Source organism: Cherax quadricarinatus, chromosome 1 (genome assembly GCF_038502225.1).
Source record: "Cherax quadricarinatus isolate ZL_2023a chromosome 1, ASM3850222v1, whole genome shotgun sequence".
Classification (NCBI taxonomy): Eukaryota; Metazoa; Arthropoda; class Malacostraca; order Decapoda; family Parastacidae; genus Cherax; species Cherax quadricarinatus.
The window spans coordinates 13307143-13330882 of record NC_091292.1 but is presented as its reverse complement, the minus strand read 5'-3'; the positions used below and the strand labels follow the sequence as shown (position 1 = coordinate 13330882).

The window sequence follows — 23740 nt, the reverse complement described above, 5'->3', positions numbered from 1 at the left end:
TAAATTTAGAGCGTTTGGAATCTTCAGGCAGAACTTTACAGATTTTGGGACTTCTTTATGCTAATTGAGTTTTTACACAGGTTGAATTGAACACGAGGAATATCAGAGATTTTTTGTCTTTTGTTTTATGTCGATGAGTTTTCTGTTGCAGCTATCCAGGAAGACTTTCAATACTGATTGTCTTGTATACATATTGTAGTAAGCACAGTAGAATGAGTGAATATTATGTGTATTGATTAAAATCAAACTTTTGAAGAGTGGGAGATGTGTTGTCTAGCACTAGAGTGGAAGATCGTTCGTACAGCCGCTTTTTGAGCTCTTATTGAATTTAAATGATTTGCTCTAGTAGATCAAAGATTAAATAGTACAAACTTAGTAGTGCTGTTTGAGGTGCAGAGTAACTTATCTTGGAGAGGATGCCTACTGTTTTGGAGACCTTTGTTATGTGCTGCATGTGGGTGCTGAATTTCAAGTTGATGTCAAGGTATAAACCTAAGAATTTTCCCACGTTTTGTCTTACGATGTGAGAACCGTTAATCATCATTTAATTTAACCTTTAATGGTTATGGACCGGTAAGCTAGCGGAAGTCCTCGGTCAGATGACCAAAAGCTCCAGTTGTGGGTCATATGACTAAGACCCGTGTCTGGAAACATTTGTCCTGTTTCCACTCCATCCCCAGAGAGATGAACCCCCATCCCTTGCATACATATCACGTTTGCCAGAGTAGGTCCCAGTTATCAATGAATGGGATTGCAAGTTTCTTGCAGTACCTGTCTAGCCAGCAGTTTATACTAATTGCCCTAGACATCCATTCATTGCCCACTCCCTTTCTAGGCAAGATGCTACATATGACTGGGATCCCTCCCTTAGACCTAACTACTTCTATGGCTGACCTGTACTTATCCAGCAGTTCCTCTCTCCTGCCCTTCCCAATGTCATTACCCCCAGCACTAAGACAGATAATGGGCTTGCTCCCATTACCTGCCATAATATTATCTAACCTGCTGACTATGTCACCAACACCAGCTCCAGGAAGGCACACTCTGTCTGACCTTTCTGTCTCCGTTACAAAATGCACGGTCCATATATCTTGCCTGAGAATTGCCTATTAAAATATTCTTACCTTGATTAGCAGGGGAATCAGTGGTACCTTCAACCTCACTAACCATTGAAGTACACTCGTCTTGGAGAACAGAGAATCAATTTCCTACCTTCACATCTTCTCTAACTCTCATCTTCCTTCTTCCTGAACTGTGAACCACTTGCCACTTAAAGCAGCTGCCACTATCACTGCTGGTGACCATTTCCTTCTTACCAGCTAAGTCCTTCTCTCACTCGCTCCCAAACTCACCTATGCAAAGCTTCAGCCTCCTATTTTCCTCCTGAAGTAGAATCTCCTTCAACACTTGAACCTGAGATTCTAAAACACTACAACAAGCCAAGGTGCTTGGTAACAGCCCACGCTAACTCCCAAGAGCTTAGGCAGGTATGACCGCAGGTGACCACCGACCTCAGCTCGTCTGTAGATGAATGAGGAGGAACACCTGGAAAGGGGGGGAACACATCGTGCATAAATTTCCCAGTTGCTCAAATTGCCAACGGGAGTGACAAAGTCGGGTGTAAGACCTAGAATTAATGAGATTATAATTATCATTGGGAGCGCTAAACCCATAGGATTATACAGCGCACATGAGGGGGAAGGTATTCAGGCTCAATTCAGGGAACTGGAGCACAGATCTAATTCCCTAGATCAAGAGCCCCTCACCAGCGTCAAGGAACCTCCCTTGAGGGGATTAATGAGAAAAGGAAAATGATCGGTCTAGCCTTATTCAAGAAGAGCATACAATATAGAAGAGTATGGGGTGCAGTATATAAGAAAGGTGCAGGAGTGAGAAAAGCCTCTAACTTGTTACCATGAGTCACGGCATAACTCCCCAGAGCACATGAACATTAAAAAACACCTATAGTGATGTAGGTAAGGATGAAACCATGAATTGTACATTAGGTATAGATAATGGGAGTGAAGAGTAGATATAGGAGCAGGCCATGTACCACTTAAGACACGAAATGAAATTCGAGAATAAGGAATATCATTGCGTGAAAGTACACCTTCACCGCATGGCCCATCAGTAAAAGGATCTAGTGATAGAAATCCCGACAGTTATGTAATTTTGGTTCTTGTCAACAGATAAATAAAAGAAAATCTGGGAGACTAACATTTGGAGCTCTCCCTCATTTTACGTGGCATATAATGTAGCGGCATCAGAACGTGGGTGGTGGCAGCAATAATTAAAAGATTTGTGGGTAACTGTGGAAGAAATATGTGGAGCAGATGTGTGCATCAGTAGTTTCTGTAGTGAATGAAATGGCAGGTAGTGTGACACAATAGGTGGAAGTAGATGGAACAGACATTGGTAGCTGCCAAGATGGCAGCTACCAATGTCTCCCGAGATCAAGGTGTGTAGAGACAGGAAAAGTATTGAAAGTATGGGGGAATGGATGCATTTCTGCAACTGTCACAAATGTAGGAGTCAAGGGGCTGTATGACCCATATGGGTCATGCAGCATTGTGGGAGCAATGTTCAAAAGTATGAACGAGAGGTGGGGGGGGGGGGGTGTAAAATTAGGGGTTAGTGGGGGTGGGGATTAGTGCAAGTAAATTGAATATGAAAATTGTTGTAATAAGATTCAGTTAGAGACCAAAATTTAAAAAAAAAAAATTATGGTACTATTCAAGTTCTGTAGAGAAAAAAGTTGGGGTGAGAAGAGAGCTCCACGGACATATGAAAAGGAAGCAAATACTACCCACCCGCAACGAAAATAACCCCCCGGCATGACCGTCATACTAGAGTGGCACCTCCAGAATGGGCCAAGCTAAGCTCAGTCAATAATAACAGTGGGCAATCAGAAATGCCAGGTTGGTTTCTGGGCCTACTCAGCACTCCCCCAGATAATAAAATTCCCATCTCAAGACAGCACCACTATTGAAGTCCATGTTCCCTTTGCCCAAGTGCTGAATTCCACAAGGGAAAATTTTCCCCAATAGACCAAATGAAAGTGGGGAGGATAGGGATGAAAGGTTTAATTCCTCTCATCAGGAGCTTCACCATGCAAAGGGACCCCCTTTAAAGGGAAAGGGACTATGGTGAGGAGGGGGGTCAAGAAGTCTCCCTATTATCATAATTATCTGGCATGGAGTTTGAAGTAATAATAGCTGTTTTAATTATAGAGCAAGGGTGATTTGTGCATAGTCAAAGATGGTAGAGAGAAATCATAAGTAACACTTATAATAACAGCCTTCATTCCTTTATTTTCCCAACCACCACTGAATCCAACAAAGGAAGGCTAATCTGTTTACTGAAACAAATGACCCCAGGGCAAAAAAAGGGGTAATGTGTAAGTGACTAACAGATTGCTACATGGTGACCACAGGACCATTATCTTGCCCTTAGCTTACTGATTCGCCCCACTATTGAAGAACAATGGAACATCAGTCGATTAATTCAAGCATAGCTAGCACAGCTTCCCATTTGACCTCCATCTTCTGGTTAAAGAAAAATGTTGCCCACCCTTAGGCCAAAGCTCCACTGGCAGGCTCAACTTCCAGGCAAATAGAAACATGCACGATAAATGCATAGGGCAATATTTAGTTTGGTCCCTACACGTCATGGTCAACCTGAAGCAGCCAAAGCCCCATCCAGTATGCCATGACAGTGAAGACCACATTCTGCTGGAGTACGTAAAGGACTTGTCACTAGGGGATTTATATAGGAAGCTGCATTGAAGGTGGATTACTTACTTCTTAAACATAGTAACATCCAAGTGTTTACATCTTAAGTTTAAGAGATTCTTTACAGTAAAACTCCAATATTCATTATAATATATTTCCTATACATTTTCATTACAGTGTAACAAACAATGTGTTCCAGTTTCAACATTTTTTTTTTCCATAAAAACTAACCTACAAAAAATAGACCTTAAGAAATAAAAATCACACTATTTGGAAAACTGCTATATTATCTATTAATAATTTCAGGAAAATACATGGAAATCAAATGGATAAACAAAACAGTTTAGAACATCAGTCACAAATTGCTACCGACATTTTGATACACAAATAACTTAAGCTTTGTCCAAACTTAGTCGAGCTGATCAGCGTTGCTTACTTGGTCATGGCTCGTCCTGTATTAGCTTTACCATCAACTATAACACTTTAGTTTGATCAGTATGTTGCATCTGTAAGCAAACTCAACATGCATATATTTACTAACTCATTTAAATATACTGTATTTCACTGTAGCTTTAACTTCTTAAAAGAAATTAACATTTTTTATCACAATTATTCATTACACCCAAGTAACGAAGTTTACATTATCAGATTTAAGTCCTCTTTCAAGGAAGTCCATCCATGTTTCCCTCTGCTAGTGAAGAATAAAACAGAACAGTAGAATTTCAGATATTACTTCATAGCTAATAGTAATATGGAAAAATATCCACAGAAAAGAATGGATGACAAATTATGACTATCAGGAATGTAAACCACAAAAATTTGTCTTTTCTTTGGATGAGATATGGTTCCTTTGTCAACAGCCCAAGTTCATAGGTAAGCAATTCTTGCTGCCATACAATTTATGCTGTATATATTAGTCCTGGGAAATTCTGGCCATACCACAACTTATGAAATTAAATTTGGGCCACTGAAACTAATGAAGATAACTTTACCATACTTCAGCTATTAATATGACAGTTCTGCTCACAGTGAAGTATAGAGATGAGATTTCACCATACTATCTGGTGAGGGTAAGACATTTTAAACACAATCTAGTGTTTTTAAACCTTAATATATTACGGCTTCAAGAGTACTTCCACTTCTGCTGAAGCACAAGATAAATTCTTACCACTGTAATTGGCAATATTCGGTGTATAGCATACACTACACACATTCTGACTGCTCGTGTATCACAGCTCAAAACTTGGTTTATTTGTACAAACTACACAAGATTATCAAGACCATAAGCACCTTTATGTTTTAATATTTTCTTTCCCCAGCCAAAGAAAATAACTTGTTAACCCTTTGACTGTCGCGGCCGTATATATACGTTTGCGAGGTACCGTGTTTGACGTATATATACTCATAAATTCTAGCGGCTTCAAATCAGGCAGGATTATTATTATTATTATAATCAAGGGGGAAGCGCTAAACCCGGAGGATTATACAGCGCCTGGGGGGGGGGATGTGGAAGGCATTCAGGCTTAATTCGGGGAACTGGAGCACAGATCCAATTCCCTAAATCAAGAGCCCCTCACCAACATCAAGGAACCTTCCTTGAGGGGTAAATCAGGCAGGAGAAAGCTAGTAGGCCCACATGTGAGAGAATGGGTCTGTGTGGTCAGTGTGCACCACATAAAAAAAATCCTGGAGCACGCAGTGCATAATGAGAAAAAAAAAACTCCGACCGTTTTTTTTTAATTAAAATGCCGACTTTGTGGTCTATTTTCGTATAGTATTTGTGGTTGTATTCTCGTTTTCTTGGTCTCATTTGATAGAATGGAAACTATATTATAGAAATGGAGGTAATTTTGATTAATTTTACTATAAAAAGAACCTGGAAATGGAGCACAAAGTACAGGAAATGTTTGATTTTTGCCGATGTTCAAAAGTAAACAAATGATGTCATTGTCCAATAAATGTCCAAATAGCCATTCTAATACGCAGTCATGAATGGGTTGATGTAATTTTTACAATTATTACAGTATTGCAGTAGTCTGCATAACAGTAAATCTTCTATTTTTTGTTTGAATAAAATTTCAAAATAAAAAGCAAGAGTAATATCACAGGGACCTGGAGACATGACTGATGAACAAAGAAAATGTTATTTTAGAGCCAGGAATGTCTGCATTGTTCATTCTGGACCTTATTTTGAAATTGTCGTATTTTTTAATTTTCGTGAAATTGGCCAAATTGCAAATTTCTGACCATGTTATTGGGTAGTTGAAATCGGTAAATGGGCAGTTTCTTGTACTCAATCGATAGAAAAAATAGAGTTCTGAAGAAATAGTTATGAGTTTGATTGACTGGAATAACGGAATTAGCCGAAAATAGGGCTCAAAGTGGGCGAAATTGCCGATTTTTAAATATCGCCGAAGTCGCTAACTTCGCGAGAGCGTAATTCCGTCAGTTTTCCATCAAATTTCGTTTTTTTGGTGTCTTTACAATCGGGAAAAGATTCTCTATCATTTCATAAGAAAAAATAATTTTTTTTTTTTCGAAAATTTTGCGACACCAGAAGCAACTTCAGGATTTGGCCCTTCGACAGTCAAAGGGTTAAAAGCATATAGCATCGCAGTCTGTGGTGTCCAACACACTGGTGAATAATTGCAAGATATGTTCATACTAAACTTAATACCACTGACAGACTTCTGCAGATTAGGAAAAATTTCTTATATAAAATTTTGAGATCATTCACAACCCATACAATGGAGAGGAAACCATAGATGATATTTCGGACAGAAATATTGTCAAGTTTCATCTCTAAATTGTGGGTTAGTTGCGAATTATTCCCACCGAGGTCCTGAAACATTTTTCATTTTAGTATTTAACCAATCCTGTTTGTTTACCATATCACTAGCTTTTATGCTATGGTCAAACTTAAAATACAAGATGTCCTAATGAACATATACAATTTGCATACCGAAAGGGGTTTACAAATAAATTTTCAATTAGTTTAACACAACAGTGAATAGAGATATTGACAAAATATGTAGTAGTAGAAGATTAATGTTTATACTTTGACCCAACAACAGCACAATAGAATTATTTTGTATTTATATCAAAGAAAATTAATATGCATTTAGTAGATACTACAAAGTAGGTTTAAATCAATTTCATGATAAATATATTATCAAACCAAAAATTTTTCTTTGGAAGTTTACAAAGCCCACGTCTGAAACATCAAAATACCTCTGAAACTGTAGTCCTCCATAATTAAAATATATACAACACCACAATGTCAAGAGTACAAGAGAAAGAGTATAGTTGTGTCCATTTTTTATCCCCCACAAAGGTTTCAGGTTCTAATTTACTAAGTTCAGTGAATTCAGAATACATATAGTTACCTTTTTTTTTTTTTTTTAAGTTAAAATATTGTTATGGGAATCATATAATGGTAATGGAGATGCTAAATTAGCTCTATTAATATAACCTGTGTGCCAAACCAGTGACAGCTATTTAACCATTCATAATGCTGCTTTGTACATAAGTGTTTCACAAAATATTCAAGATGCTCAATGCCCTACCATGCTAATGTTATGTTTGTGCTAGGCCTATCAATGTTGTACTCAGCACATAGTTGGTAGACTTGTTCTTCAATATACTAAACCAAATGCATCATATCTTTTCATGGTATAATGTATGAAATACCCAAGCTAATAATTTCCTACATATTAAGATTTTATGTTAGTAGTTTTCCTCATCTAGCATGTTTCTAATTCTCAATTATGTTCTACGTACATACTTCCTCAGATAATGCAATGTATCTTAAGTAAAAATCACACTCATTCCCATGATCAAAATGTGGAAACCATTTGCAATTTTTTAAAATACTTTCATAGCTTCTTCAAAAACACTGAAAAATCTAAAGGTAACTGAAATGTCAGCAGAGAATTTATAATAATTTTTAGTCTCTTAAGAAAGGAAGCCAAGACAATAAAGAATAATAAAAATTTTAAATTACTACTAACTTAATTTGATCTTGCTTTTTTCCAACAAAATTCTAGTCTTAGGAATAAATCTCTTATGGTATGTTTCAGTCTCAATTCTGTAAACAGAATGTCAACATCCTTAGTAAGAGGTACAAGAATGCAACTTTCCCCAAAAATACACATGGAAGTTGTTACACATATCACCAACTAAATAAAATTTACAAGTGAATGTAGAGGTGCCATTACAAACTTATGTAAAAACAAGGTAAATTAGTTGCTAATAAATAAGGTGAAATTTGAAATACTACTGTAATGCCCTGCTAAATGCCCTTTGATACGTGTACAAACTATAAACTACACATAATACTTGTACCTTGTAAAAACACTGCAAATGAGAAGTAAACTGCCGGTGTAATAATGCTCCTAGCATCAAGGCTTTTACATGAGAACATGAATTCTAACTTTCCCCCACACATTTACAGTTGTACACGAATGGTATATAAAACAGAAAATGAAGAATTAGACATTCTTTATATTATGTCCTTGTACTGATAAAGCCAATGGAGGGTGAAAAGTCTACAAATAAAGATACCCAGACATTGCATGTGTAATTCTACATTTACAGTGTAGATAAGGAGATGAGCTTATCAACCAAATTTAGTTAAATTCTCCCCCTCCCCCTTCACACAGTATACACAAAGATAGGATCATTACCAGGGATGAAACAAGGATGAGGGCATAGTTAAGAATTACACACCCAATTGAGTTAGAGATAGAATTATTTCCTTAAGAAAAGTGGTTAGGAAGTGGAATGAACTGAGCAATGTCAAAATGGAAAGTGGATTCCTCCATACAGGAGTTGAAAAACAACCATACAGGGCTACGACAAAAAGTCATTAAGTAAAACCAAGAGCTACAGCTCACTTCCTGCAAAAGAGATAGGATAAAAAATATTTTAAATTATGCAGAAACATATTTGTGAAAGAAGCATAATTAATCATCATGCAGAAGTCAAACTGCACTCTAGGGTGAAGGGAAAAACTATGCTTTCAGTCACGCAAGATTATTCGAAGAGCAAATTAATTTGACAGTTTCAGCATAATGCAAAGTGCCTGGCATTGCACAGATTTTTTATGGCAATTAAACAATTTCCTTGAACCAGCTAAAAAAAATATAAAAATTTTATATTTAAAAGCCATTTATCAAATTGTGTAGTCCCTATATAATACAATTAAACTAAGCACTGAATCTGATAAAGTCCATAAAACATCTCCAAGTAATATTCACTATATAACTTAAATATGGAATACTGTATTACTTTAGCATAAGGAAACTTTACTATCAAACATTCACCAATTTACATTAATGTTAATATTATGCATTTAAGAAATGTGAACTGCTTCTGAAAGTCTTCATCAAAACCACCTCAAGCAATGCCTTTCCTGGAAATTTATGAAAATACAGGATTTCCTTCTAAGATAATCCAAAAAATATCCAATGAAAGGTAACAAACCAAGAAAAATTAAAGAATTTTATTTGTACTTTTAACTTTTCATAAATACAGTATTTTAAACTGAATATGGAAGTTAATATACCAGAAAAGGTTTGAGATGCTAAAATAATTCACAAATTTAATAATACAAGAAAAAACTTATTACAGTATAGTGTAATAATAATCCTACAACTGTTTTAGGATGCAATTTCTGAACATTAAAAAAAAAAAAATGATACCTATGAACTATTTATATAACTTGACTTAAGAAATCGTAATGACACGATTGCAAATAAACCATACCCCCGGCCGGGATTGAACCCGCGGTCATAGAGTCTCAAAACTCCAGCCCGTCGCGTTAGCCACTAGACCAGCTAGCCACAATAAGATTCATCCAACTAGGTATATTTCTACACCATAGGAAGGTTAGCACAGGCACCTCTGTGACCACAAATGCAAGTTTTTACAGACGAATCTCCAGCTAGCGTGGCCGTGACGAATTCTAGCTCAAGTCCCTTCACTGCCGTCAACAGGACATAAGAAATTGTAATGACACGATTGCAAATAAACCATACCCCCGGCCGGGATTGAACCCGCGGGGGCTGGAGTTTTGAGACTATGACCGCGGGTTCAATCCCGGCTGGGGGTATGGTTTATTTGCAATCGTGTCATTACGGTTTCTTAAGTCATGTTGACGGCAGTGAAGGGACTTGAGCTAGAGTTCGTCACGGCCACGCTAGCTGGAGATTCGTCTGTAAAAACTTGCATTTGTGGTCACAGAGGTGCCTGTGCTAACCTTCCTATGGTGTAGAAATATACCTAGTTGGATGAATCTTATTGTGTCTAGCTGGTCTAGTGGCTAACGCGACGGGCTGGAGTTTTGAGACTATGACCGCGGGTTCAATCCCGGCCGGGGGTATGGTGAACTATTTATATAAAAAGAGTCATGCATGAATAAGGGTGACTACTTTATATCAACAATGCTGTTAAATATTTTCAGACGTCCAGCTTAACCCGCTGTTAAATCGAAGTTTGTATAATCCATTAAAATGAAACCTTCTCCAAATTGCCCTACATAAATGCTATTTTCCTAAATGTTATAAAAAATAGGAAGGTCTTTATACTAAATATGGAGGATACCTAAGCACAGATTATTATAGTACAGTTTTGCATTGTAAATGCTAGCATAAATACTTCATCGAAGGAAATCGAACTTTGCACACGCACGCTCACACATGTACACAAAGGAATAATTAAACAATTTTGGCTTGTGCACCAGTGCCTTGAAATAAACTGCAATTCATTAACAGTGGTAATGGTACATGTCAGCTGCTGTAACGTACACTGATACTGGCATTTCTTGTAATAAACTTTTATGAAACCAAAATATCAACACAGAAAAATATAGGTAACCTTCTGAAGTTTACCAAATATAATTTATAATATTATGGCCTTCAGTGTTGTAAAAAAAAAAAAAAAAGGTGAAACAATGTCTTATTAAAACAGTAAGAGCATTTGTAAAGTTTATTTACTATAAAGTGTCTTAAGAGTCCACCAGACAAATCAACCAAGTTTAACTAGACTCGTGCAGAATACTGTCAAAGATGTAGCGTGTGGTCTTCTTGTATAGGAACACAATAACACTCGGCAGAATAGAAAGGAAAAATAGTCTACATTTCAAGACTGACTATGCTCCTACCAAGCATAAATGACATGTATATTAGTATTAACCTGTCCAAAGTAACTGAACAATTTGCATGCATCCTTTTTTTTTTCTGTATATATAATTTATTGCTGTAAGCATAGCCAGGGTGAATTTGTAGGTTACTAGTTTACTACTTAGATATGTTAAAATCACTTTTCCTAGAAACTTAAGTATATTATACATTGCATCATAAATTGTATCATTTTCTGCACCTGCATGGATTTTTGTGTTAATCAATACTAACAATGAGTAGTATATGTATGTGGCATTACTGTGTAGCCTGAGGGTTTGTGAGGATCCTTACCACCTAGTGTCATCTCGGCCGTTATACCACACACCTATGCTGGTATCTGAGCTGTCAGTTACCTCTAGTTAACATGCTGTTTTTGATTTTGAATAGCAATTATATATAGTAATGTACTATATTAAGCCTTAGGTACCATACTGGTGTCTGGGAATGTTGTGCTTAAGGCTTAATATTTGTGCAGTGAAACTGCAGTTTGATGGACAAACCCTTCCTTATTAGTCTATTTAAATCAGCTGCAGTGATAATTCTATGGGATATAAATGCCCTACACAATGGACTTAGTCTACTGCATCTATGACACGACTAGACATAATACTGTAACACAGTACATTAAATTCCCTGAAAATAGTTGTATATTATATACAAAATAAAATCACTGTAAATCCAAGAAAAACTGGAGACCAAATCATGATAGTATATGAAGGTACATACACTAACAAACAGCAGAAAGTTGGGCCAGGAGCTCTGCTTGCTCAAGAACAATGAAAACAAGAGGGGTCCTGAATGTGGCCAACACCTGACAAACCTGCGATGCAGCAAATTTAGTTTGCTGTATCTATGATAATATTGAACACCTTCCATACAAATGTGCGATGCAGCAGATTAGGTCCTCTGCATTGATGATTCTAACAAAAATCCCTATACAGTGGACTCGCCACACTTGTCCAGTCAAAATTATTGTCCATTATATTCAAAATTCGTTGCAGGGGCCCCACTTATGCTGATGATGTACTGTATCAAGTTACTCTATATAGATGCTATTAAATATAAAAGTGTAGGAACTTAGCTAAAGGTACTGACATTCCACACTGAGGTATGACTTGCTAGCAAGGATCCCTACCGTCACTCAGGCTGTGCAGGGAGTCTGGTTAGCTGGACTCAAGAGTCCTGGAGATGGGAAGTACAGTGCCTGCATTTGGAGGGTCATCTGAACTGTCATTTATAAAACACAACAGATACAGTTTACCTAAGTTACAGTTTCTAGGGGGTAAAAGCGATTTTAATATGACTTGTCTAAGGAGTAAATTAGTTGTCAACATGTGAATTCACTCTGGCTTTGCTTACAATGATGAATTATATACACCTAAAGAAAGGGGTGCAATTCAGGTCATACAATGTAATCATGGATAGGTTACAAATACTGGCATACATCACAAATGTATCAGAAGTTTAATATTAAACTGATATCTTCATTGACAGATGCAAATAATGGTTGCAATGAAGGCATTTAAAGTTCCTTAGTATTTTAAAGGTTGATCATTTAATATATGAAGCATTTGCCAACAGCAAAGGTGAACTCAAACACACACCCCCAGTAAACTATATTAAACAATGCCTTTAAACACCAGGTACAAAAAATAATGAAAAATCTTTTCAATAGCTTTTTCAATTATTTTTTTAATTTTTGTTTTTTTTCTACATTACATACTATTATTTTATGGTATTTTTACCACAGTTATGTTGAGGCTGCCAGTACTACTGGCAATCCCTCGTATCTTTTATACCTAATAAAATTCTCGTAACTATAAAAAAAATATTTACAGCATTGTGTACCCTTCACTGTACACTTTCCTGATATTATGCCTACCTGACACCCTACACAGCCACACATGATTTACATCACATCACATACTGGTGTCGAACCCACTTAACCCTAGGCCAATGAATCCATTCTTGACCCTTTGATCGACATAAAGCATCTCCCGCTGAACAAGGTTAATAAACAATGGTCAATGGCACAAGCAAAGTAGCAAAAAGGCAATAAAGCAGCATACGAGTACTATATGTTGCAGCCATATACTGAGGCCCTCTACAGCAGACAAAGGTATATTAACAAAAACTATGCACAGGAACAAGTGATTTCAGAATAAGTGTTCATAGAAACATTTTTAACTGGCCTTTAGAGTTGCTGTAATTGGGTCGTGATGCAATCACAGACTCAAGGATTTTGTATTTCTACACAGTTTGTTCTGTACATAATGGAAGAAACTTCCAAGATAACATAATTGTTGTGATTCACATGCTGGAAAAAGTCTGAACTGACTGTTGTGTATCTAACAATTTCGTGTGTACAGCAACTCTTGCACTTCAGTTTCTACCAGTTTTACGCATGCTTGGTTGTAGCCTTTGCAAGAAATTTCTCATATCAGGTATACGAGGTTTTTGTACACTTGTTAGTCTTTTAAAGAGAGCCTCAGTGCAAGAGCAAATATGCAGTACCCACTGCATATGTTTCAACTATTGGAGTTCATTTGTGCCATTTACCACTGAAATCTGAAAATATACACACAAGTACAGTGATTTAAATATTCCAAATACTGTTACAGACACAGTGATAGTTTTGTAATGTCACTTCTATTGTTAAATGAAGCACATATACATAACACATAACAGCCCCTTGAAATAACATTTTATAAAATCAAGCTAATAATCACCTATCATATTGGTCCAGCTTAAGAAAGGACAAGTGGAAGGCATTTTTTGATCATTGGGAAGTGCTAAACCTGTAAGGGGTCATAAAGTGCCTAAGGAATGGGAGGCATTCAGGTATGACCCAAGGAAGGGGAAAGCAAGCCCAGTTCCTTGGCTCAAGAGCCCCTCACCTGCATCACAGTACCCCCTTGAGGGGTCATATATAGAAGAGAAGCTATTTGGCAAAGTGGCCACTGGCATTGCTGAATGTGACATATATAGATGAGGTCACAAAGTAATGGATATGGACAAGCATTTCTATAGCTAGTATAAAAAAAAAACTGTCTCGGAGGTTTGCCATAAAAGGCGAGTGTGACCAACAATCTTAGTGAATATAACTGTGGGCAGGTCTCCATAGTAGTGGTGGGCATGGCTGAGAGGGTTACTAGAGATGGCATGCATGGCCAAGGAGTCATGACCAAGGGTAATGGGTAATGCCTAGTGGTGATTGGAGGTGATTAGTATGCCCAAGAGGGGTCACTAGCAATGGGGAGCATGGCCAAGAGGTGTCCTTGGAGACAAGGTGTACGTATATCAAATAACTCCTTGCAGGTGGTATGTGGAAGGGAAAGGGCAGGGCAGAGATAGGTCACTGGAGGTGGTATGTAACTTCTACAATATCTGAAAAGCTGGACGATACTAGTATCAAAATCAGATAAACAGTCAATTCTCTAATTTATAACTTATTACATTACTTACAACTTCAAATAAACAAATGCATGTCTTAATAACTGTAATTAAATGTGAAAACTACTGTAACATCAATCAACAAGGGAATAAAAGTTGCAGTTGCAATACAGCATAGGCATTATACAAGGTATACTGGATCAATATACTGAATACTGTATGATCAGTATTATTATTATATTATAATCAAAAAGAAGCACTAAGCCACAAGGGCTATACAGCTGTATGATCAGTAATTTTAAGAGATTTTTTAACCATGTATCTAGTGTTGCAATCTGTAGCATCCACCTCCAACAATCTAGTTTCCCATGGAAAAGCTTTAGCTAAATTGGGCAAAACTGAAAGCACTAATATAATTAACTTTTCCCCATCAGAGAACACTTCTTAACCATGTGACTGCTGTAGCAGAATCTTTACAGCTTTAGACCATCTGGATACTCAATGCTAAGATTTTTAACATTTTTGAAAAAAAAAAAAAAGAATATGAAATAAATTAAGTGATTATCTTTAGGCATGTCATTCCTCGACGAGTCTACAGTACCTGCACAAAATTAACACAGGTCTCTTAAACAGTTTATTATACATCATGAGTGAGCTAATCACTCACTTTACAAAACCTTTCATACCTGATGCCAGCATCTGCCTAACAAAGCACACAAACTAGACCACACTCACATCTAACATTTTATTTTTATAGTTTAGAGGAGATCCTGAGCTTTCATTGCTGCTAGGTTTTCATCATAGCACTCTCCGTTTGTGAGGCGATACATGGCCATTTCAGAAATACCATGATAATGAACAAAGGCTGCAGCAATCACCAGTATGTGGAAAATCTGGTGGCTTTGGAACTGAAAGAAAAAATTGTAAACAGTCATTAGCTTCAGCAAAATACTGTCCCTTATTACATGTGCAAGTATCCAGCAAGAATTAACCCTCCATGACAAATTCACACATATGGAAAAGGAAATAAACTCATAATAAACACAGCATACTCTTGAGTTAATGAGGATGATGGGGGAAAAATGCAAACAAATGGGAGGGAAGGTGACTTGTGAGTTATGATAAATGAAAATATATTATGTCCAACTGGAAAACAGACCACAGGCTCACCAGGCAATGGGAGCTTTATTATTTTTTTATTATTATCATCACACTGGCCGATTCCCACCAAGGCAGGGTGGCCCGAAAAAGAAAAACTTTCACCATCATTCACTCCATCACTGTCTTGCCAGAAGGGTGCTTTACACTACAGTTTTTAAACTGCAACATTAACACCCCTCCTTCAGAGTGCAGGCACTGTACTTCCCATCTCCAGGACTCAAGTCCGGCCTGCCGGTTTCCCTGAATCCCTTCATAAATGTTACTTTGCTCACACTCCAACAGCACGTCAAGTATTAAAAACCATTTGTCTCCATTCACTCCTATCAAACACACTCACGCATGCCTGCTGGAAGTCCAAGCCCCTCGCACACAAAACCTCCTTTACCCCCTCCCGCCAACCCTTCCTAGGCCGACCCCTACCCCGCCTTCCTTCCACTACAGACTGATACACTCTTGAAGTCATTCTGTTTCGCTCCATTCTCTCTACATGTCCGAACCACCTCAACAACCCTTCCTCAGCCCTCTGGACAATAGTTTTGGTAATCCCGCACCTCCTCCTAACTTCCAAACTACGAATTCTCTGCATTATATTCACACCACACATTGCCCTCAGACATGACATCTCCACTGCCTCCAGCCTTCTCCTCGCTGCAACATTCATCACCCACGCTTCACACCCATATAAGAGCGTTGGTAAAACTATACTCTCATACATTCCCCTCTTTGCCTCTAAGGACAAAGTTCTTTGTCTCCACAGACTCCTAAGTGCACCACTCACTCTTTTTCCCTCATCAATTCTATGATTCACCTCATCTTTCATAGACCCATCCGCTGACACGTCCACTCCCAAATATCTGAATACGTTCACCTCCTCCATACTCTCTCCCTCCAATCTGATATTCAATCTTTCATCACCTAATCTTTTTGTTATTCTCATAACCTTACTCTTTCCTGTATTCACCTTTAATTTTCTTCTTTTGCACACCCTACCAAATTCATCCACCAATCTCTGCAGCTTCTCTTCAGAATCTCCCAAAAGCACAGTGTCATCAGCAAAGAGCAGCTGTGACAACTCCCACTTTGTGTGTGATTCTTTATCTTTTAACTCCACGCCTCTTGCCAAGACCCTCGCATTTACTTCTCTTACAACCCCATCTATAAATATATTAAACAACCACGGTGACATCACACATCCTTGTCTAAGGCCTACTTTTACTGGGAAATAATTTCCCTCTTTCCTACATACTCTAACTTGAGCCTCACTATCCTCGTAAAAACTCTTCACTGCTTTCAGTAACCTACCTCCTACACCATACACTTGCAACATCTGCCACATTGCCCCCCTATCCACCCTGTCATACGCCTTTTCCAAATCCATAAATGCCACAAAGACCTCTTTAGCCTTATCTAAATACTGTTCACTTATATGTTTCACTGTAAACACCTGGTCCACACACCCCCTACCTTTCCTAAAGCCTCCTTGTTCATCTGCTATCCTATTCTCCGTCTTACTCTTAATTCTTTCAATTATAACTCGACCATACACTTTACCAGGTACACTCAACAGACTTATCCCCCTATAATTTTTGCACTCTCTTTTATCCCCTTTGCCTTTATACAAAGGAACTATGCATGCTCTCTGCCAATCACTAGGTACCTTACCCTCTTCCATACATTTATTAAATAATTGCACCAACCACTCCAAAACTATATCCCCACCTGCTTTTAACATTTCTATCTTTATCCCATCAATCCCGGCTGCCTTACCCCCTTTCATTTTACCTACTGCCTCACGAACTTCCCCCACACTCACAACTGGCTCTTCCTCACTCCTACAAGATGTTATTCCTCCTTGCCCTATACACGAAATCACAGCTTCCCTATCTTCATCAACATTTAACAATTCCTCAAAATATTCCCTCCATCTTCCCAATACCTCTAACTCTCCATTTAATAACTCTCCTCTCCTATTTTTAACTGACAAATCCATTTGTTCTCTAGGCTTTCTTAACTTGTTAATCTCACTCCAAAACTTTTTCTTATTTTCAACAAAATTTGTTGATAACATCTCACCCACTCTCTCATTTGCTCTCTTTTTACATTGCTTCACCACTCTCTTAACCTCTCTCTTTTTCTCCATATACTCTTCCCTCCTTGCATCACTTCTACTTTGTAAAAACTTCTCATATGCTAACTTTTTCTCCCTTACTACTCTCTTTACATCATCATTCCACCAATCGCTCCTCTTCCCTCCTGCACCCACTTTCCTGTAACCACAAACTTCTGCTGAACACTAACACTACATTTTTAAACCTACCCCATACCTCTTCGACCCCATTGCCTATGCTCTCATTAGCCCATCTATCCTCCAATAGCTGTTTATATCTTACCCTAACTGCCTCCTCTTTTAGTTTATAAACCTTCACCTCTCTCTTCCCTGATGCTTCTATTCTCCTTGTATGCCCCTTTCATCAGCACTGGTTACCCTTTGAGATCCTATTATGAAAAAAACACCATGCAAAAGCATTTTTTTGTGAGAATCTGCTTTATCTAAATACAGTGGAACCTCTGCAATCAAACTTAATTGGTTCCAAAAGGTTGTTCTAGTGCCAATCTCTTAGAGTACAGAACAAATTTTTCCCAACCAATTTTCTCTTTGGGTGGCTGTTATCACTAACCCTCTTAGGCCCCATGGTGACTTGTTTATACCTTAAAAAAAAAAAAAAACACTAAAAACTGTGAAGAAACACGAAATAGTCCTGGAGGTGGAACATACAATGCCTGCACTTTAAAGGAGGGGTTTGGGATACTGGCTGTTGGAGTGACGTTTAAACTATTGAATCTGAGAGCCTCTGCAAAGACTGATTATGTGTGAATGATGGCAAAAGTGTTGAGTGATGGTGGAAAGTGTTTCTTTTTTTTGGGTCACCCTGCCTCAGAGGGAGACAGGCAATGTGTTAGAGAAAAAAAAAATAGTGTGTACTGTATATGTATTTTTTAGGCCTAGCTCTACTGCTCACTTAATATATGATAGTGTAAACATGTTATCAGGCCTTCTGTATCATTTGAAAGTTAAAAAAAGGCTATAGTTCACTTCTCAGTGATAACCTGGAGACTACCTGCTGTGTAAGCGAGGCCTACCTGTACTTATATGTATGCTTACATGTAAGCATCTATAAATGTGTGCTTACAAGCAGGTTTATCTATATAAAAACACAGATACGTATAAATCTTTGAGCTAATCAAGTACATCACTAAAGATGAAGAATATACAACTTACCCAGAGATCACATTTGCCTGGGAAGAATCTCTCAGGCACCCGTACAGCATACAACAATGCACCGATCACGTAGAGTGCTCCCATGAGGATCAGCCAACCCAGAGAGGCACGTGTAATGGCATAATCAAAGCCTTCAACAAGTGTGTAGTGCACAGCTGGTATGATCCCAGATAGCCCAAAAGTCAGAAATACAGCTGCAGAAAACGAAAACATTGAACTTCAGACAGGAAATGTAAAAATGTATTACTTCTTTGAATACATGAATATTTCAGTATCATGGCACTTATGAGCTAATACACATTACTTGAAGTCTTGACATTTACATTCACTCTCAAAATCCAAAGTTTGTGCATACTTATGGGAGATGCATCAATACTCACCAGTTCACAAATAACCCACACTTAAAAGAGAAAATTCATTCATGACAATTTTTTGGTCCATCCTGGACCACTGTCAAGTTTCAACTCTTGTCACTTTACTATAATCCAGGATGGACCAAAGCGTAGTCATAAGTTTCCTCTCCTACATTCGGGTTATCTGTGTACTCTTCCAGCCAAAGCACTGTGACTACATTCTCTCAATACTCACCAGTTTTAGCAAGCTCAGCCAAGGTGCACTTGGCAAAACACTTGGCTAGCAACTGAATTTTCAACTTCGGCAGGTTTTTGTACATCTTTGTTCAAATAGTCGTGTAAAAATGTAATAATATTTAATTTTAAAACTTTGACTTCATCCATCTCTTAACTAATGTAAATGGTTTAGAAAATCGACAAGTTGAAGAATGAGACGCTTGTGCAACATTTGGGAATCTTCATTACAGAAATGTTTTGCCAGCCAATGGCTTCTTCAGTCCATTACAGAAAACAGTGGAAGATGAGGAGTTTAAGGTAATCAGTCCCTCAGCCTGGAGTTGATGTGACTTCAGGCTGAGTAACTGATTACTCAAACTCTTCATCATCTACTGTTCTTCTCTGTAATAGACTGAAGAAGCCACTGGCTGGCAAAACGTTTCAGTAATAAAGATTCCCAAATGTTGCACGGGTGTCTCTTTCATCATCTCTGAACTATCTGCAAATGTGCGGTGTTATTTTTGAGAGTAGCAAACTTTAAAAGATTTCAATATTCCTATTAACAGTAAATTCATACAGTGACTAACCTACTGTAAGTTACATTTTTGTCTAAAAAAAAATATATAGGCACTAATTTTCAAGCCTAAATTCAGTGATTAGTTTCCTAATTAATGTGTAACACTTGTATAAATTGTGTGACAGTTACCTCTATGTGGTTTGCAGCTTTGTCAGCAGGAAGTTGGGATATAAGGATTACCAGGTTATTAGCAAACAATGTTAAAAGTGCATGAACCCCAACCTTCTCAGGTTGGGATTCATAGAAAAACAATGTACCAAAACAATAAGAGTAAATCAAGCCCAGGCTAGAGCATATCAACCCTTCCTGACAGTAATACCAAACCAGTTTATTTTGTCTGCACATATGCAGAACATTCAAATGTCCCAAGGCTGCCTGTTTTCAGCAATTCAGATAGGGTAGGTGCAGGAGTTGCCAAGACTATGTCCTCTCTCCCCCTTTTCACTATTAAACAAAACAGGTCTTCAGTGGTTTTCAATACTCCTTCCTCCTCCCCTCATGAAAATTTTTAAATATATCTATTCAAACCTATTCACTATAAATTACAGTAGGAAAGATAGATTATTAAGAGAACAGACATAAAAAGGAATGGCATAAATTGCCACTTCTGTCAAAAAAGGGTACTAACCTGCTCGTAGCGGTCTGAATGTTGGAGTGCTAAACTTCTCCCATAGTGAGACAACAATAGTGGTGATACCCAGCAGCACAACAGCTGTTAAGTAGATGAGCTTAGGCTGGAAGTCACAGTAAAACCCGTAATATAACCAGGGCACGAATGAACCCATAATTAGTAATGCAATGCCACAATAGTCGAGTCTGAAAGGCATAAAAATATCCATTATCAACTGTGAAAATCTGATATATTCATAGGTTTCACACACCATGCTGAAAAAACAAGGGAGCAAGCAGTACTAAATAGGAAATGACTGAACACCATTTTTTTTTTTTTAACACGTCAGCCATTTCCCACCAAGGCAGGGTGATCCAAAATGAAAAAAAGCCAAAAAGAAAAACCTTTCATTATTATTGAACACTGTTATACAGGGAAATATATAATAAAAAGGCATGTTTAAAAAATAAAATAGGAAGCACATACAGTACGTATCTATAAATATAAGACTGACTTCAAAGAGCCTCAGACCTCCCAGGTGTTGACTCACTATTAAACTATTGAATGTGCTATTTACTTACGCATCATATTCCACAATTATTTCAACAATTATTTACCATGCACCATAATTCTGAAAAATTCCACACTATGGCAAAATGTGGAGGAAAACACTCAATTCATTGTACAGTGGACCCCCGCATAGCGACTTTAATCCGTGCAAGAGGGCTCATTGTTATGCGAAATGATCGGTATGCGAATGAATTTTCCCCATAAGAAATAATGGAAATCAAATTAATCCGTGCAAGACACCCAAAAGTATGAAAAAAAAAAAATTTTACCACATGAAATGTTAATTTTAATACACAAACTGAAAAAGGCATGCACAATTACATGACACTTACTTTTATTGAAGATCTGGTGATGATTGATGGGATGGGAGGAGGGGAGAGAGAGTGTTAGTGTTTAGAAGGGGAATCCCCTTCCATTAAGACTTGAGGTGTCGAGTCCTTTTCTGGGGTTACTTCCCTTCTTCTTTTAATGCCACTAGGACCAGCTTCAGAGTCACTGGACTTCTTTCGCACAACATATCTGTCCATAGTGGCCTGTACCTCTCGTTCCTTTATGACTTCCCTAAAGTGTTTCACAACATTGTCAGTGTACAGGTTGCCAACACGGCTTGCAATAGCTGTGTGAGGGTGATTTTCATCCATGAAGGTTTGCACTTCAAGCCACTTTGCACAGATTTCCTTCATCTTTGTAGTAGGCAACTTCTTCAATTTCTCTCTCCCCTCCTCTGAACCAGTTTCCTCAGGTCTGGCCTCTTGCTGTTGAAGTTGATCTATCAGCTCATCAGTGGTTAGTTCTTCATTGTCCTCCTCCACCAACTCTTCCACATCATCCCCACTAACCTCCAACCCCAAGGACTTTCCCAATGCCACAATGGATTCCTCAACTGGCATAATCCTCTCAGGGTTAGCCTCAAACCCTTCAAAATCCCTTTTGTCTACACATTCTGGCCACAGTTTCTTCCAAGCAGAGTTCAAGGTCTTCTTAGTCACTCCCTCCCAAGCCTTACCTATAAGGTTTACACAATTGAGGATATTAAAGTGATCTCTCCAAAAGTCTCTTAGAGTCAGTTGAGTTTCTGAGGTCACTACAAAGCACCTTTCAAACAGAGCTTTTGTGTACAGTTTTTTGAAGTTTGCAATAACCTGTTGGTCCATGGGCTGCAGGAGAGGAGTGGTATTAAGAGGCAAAAACTTCACCTCGCTTCACATCGCTCTGCCACGTCTGTAGGATGACCAGGGGCATTGTCTAACACCAGGAGGCACTTAAGTTCTAATTTCTTTTCAGTTAGGTAATCTTTCACATTGGGGGCAAATGCATGGTGTAACCAGTCATAGAAAAAGTCCCTAGTGACCCATGCCTTACTGTTTGCCCTCCACAGCACACACAAATTCTCCTTGAGGACATTCTTTTGCCTGAACGGTCTGGGAGTTTCAGAGTGATACACTAATAAAGGCTTCACTTTGCAATCACCAGTAGCATTGGAACACATCAACAAAGTAAGCCTGTCTTTCATAGGCTTATGTCCTGGGAGTGCCTTTTCCTCCTCAGTAATGTAGGTCCTGCTTGGCATTTTCTTACAAAACAGGCCTGTTTCATCACAATTAAACACTTGTTCAGGTTTCAGTCCTTCACTGTCTATGTACTCCTTGAATTCCTGCACATATTTTTCAGCTGCTTTGTGGTCCGAACTGGCAGCCTCACCATGCCTTATCACACTAAGTATGCCACTACGCTTCTTAAATCTCTCAAACCAACCTTTGCTGGCCTTAAATTCACTCACATCATCACTAGTTGCAGGCATTTTTTTAATTAAATCCTCATGCAACTTCCTAGCCTTTTCGCTTATGATCGCTTGAGAGAGACTATCTCCTGCTAGCCGTTTTTCATTTATCCACACCAATAAGAGTCTCTCAACATCTTCCATCACTTGCGATCTCTGTTTCGAAAACACAGTTAAACCTTTGGCAAGAACAGCTTCCTTGATTGCCTTTCTGTTGCCCACAATAGTAGCGATGGTTGATTTGGGTTTCTTGTACAACCTGGCCAGGTCGGCGACACGCACTCCACTTTCATACTTATCAATGATCTCTTTCTTCATCTCTATAGTAATTCTCACCCTTATTGCTGTAGGGTTGGCACTAGAAGCTTTCTTGGGGCCCATGGTCACTTATTTGGCAGATAAAATCACCAAAAACACTGTAATAATACGAAATGTTCCGATTGTATGCTTGGATGTTACCACGGAGGCTGGCTGGTAAACAATGCCACCGGCGGCACATGTGAGGCTGGCTAAGGGCGCACATTGGACGTGTCTCGGACGAAGAGCGGTGAGCGGGTTTTTGAGCGGCATGCGAGGCAAAATTTTTGCGATAAAAGAGAGCGGTATGCGGATTGTACGTTATGTGATGGCGACGGTATGCAGGGGTCCACTGTATATCTATAATATAAAAAACCTTATGTCACGTATCCTTTTCCTGTATTAAAAAAAATACTCTATTTTGATATAAAAATATTTGTTATATCTACCAGCCATGCAGTTCAACATGCTTTAAAATGCACTTTGTTGCACTGAAAACAGATGCTACTTGAGTTAGGCTCGAGATAACTATGAAATTCCAGCTAAATTGCCCAATGGTATGAGCTCAGTATGAGGAAAATACAGTACCAG

The 23740-nt window shown here is 38.2% G+C and overlaps 1 protein-coding gene and 1 long non-coding RNA gene across 2 annotated transcripts in view; one reads left to right on the top strand and one right to left on the bottom strand.

Moving 5' to 3' along the window:
* Nucleotides 1–3893: 3893 nt before the first annotated feature.
* Nucleotides 3894–9528, top strand: LOC138854074 (uncharacterized). The gene is made up of 2 exons (XR_011393271.1): nucleotides 3894–5160; nucleotides 5344–9528. It is a non-coding gene; the product is annotated as an uncharacterized lncRNA (long non-coding RNA).
* Nucleotides 9529–10704: 1176 nt separating this feature from the next.
* The window catches only part of AdipoR (adiponectin receptor), a gene marked incomplete in the record, with an annotated part of 28657 nt that continues 15621 nt past the window's right edge, over nucleotides 10705–23740 (bottom strand). Inside the window, 3 exon segments of the mRNA XM_070094903.1 lie at nucleotides 10705–15213; nucleotides 18747–18940; nucleotides 20521–20708. Coding sequence (XP_069951004.1) covers nucleotides 15064–15213; nucleotides 18747–18940; nucleotides 20521–20708 — 532 coding nt within the window.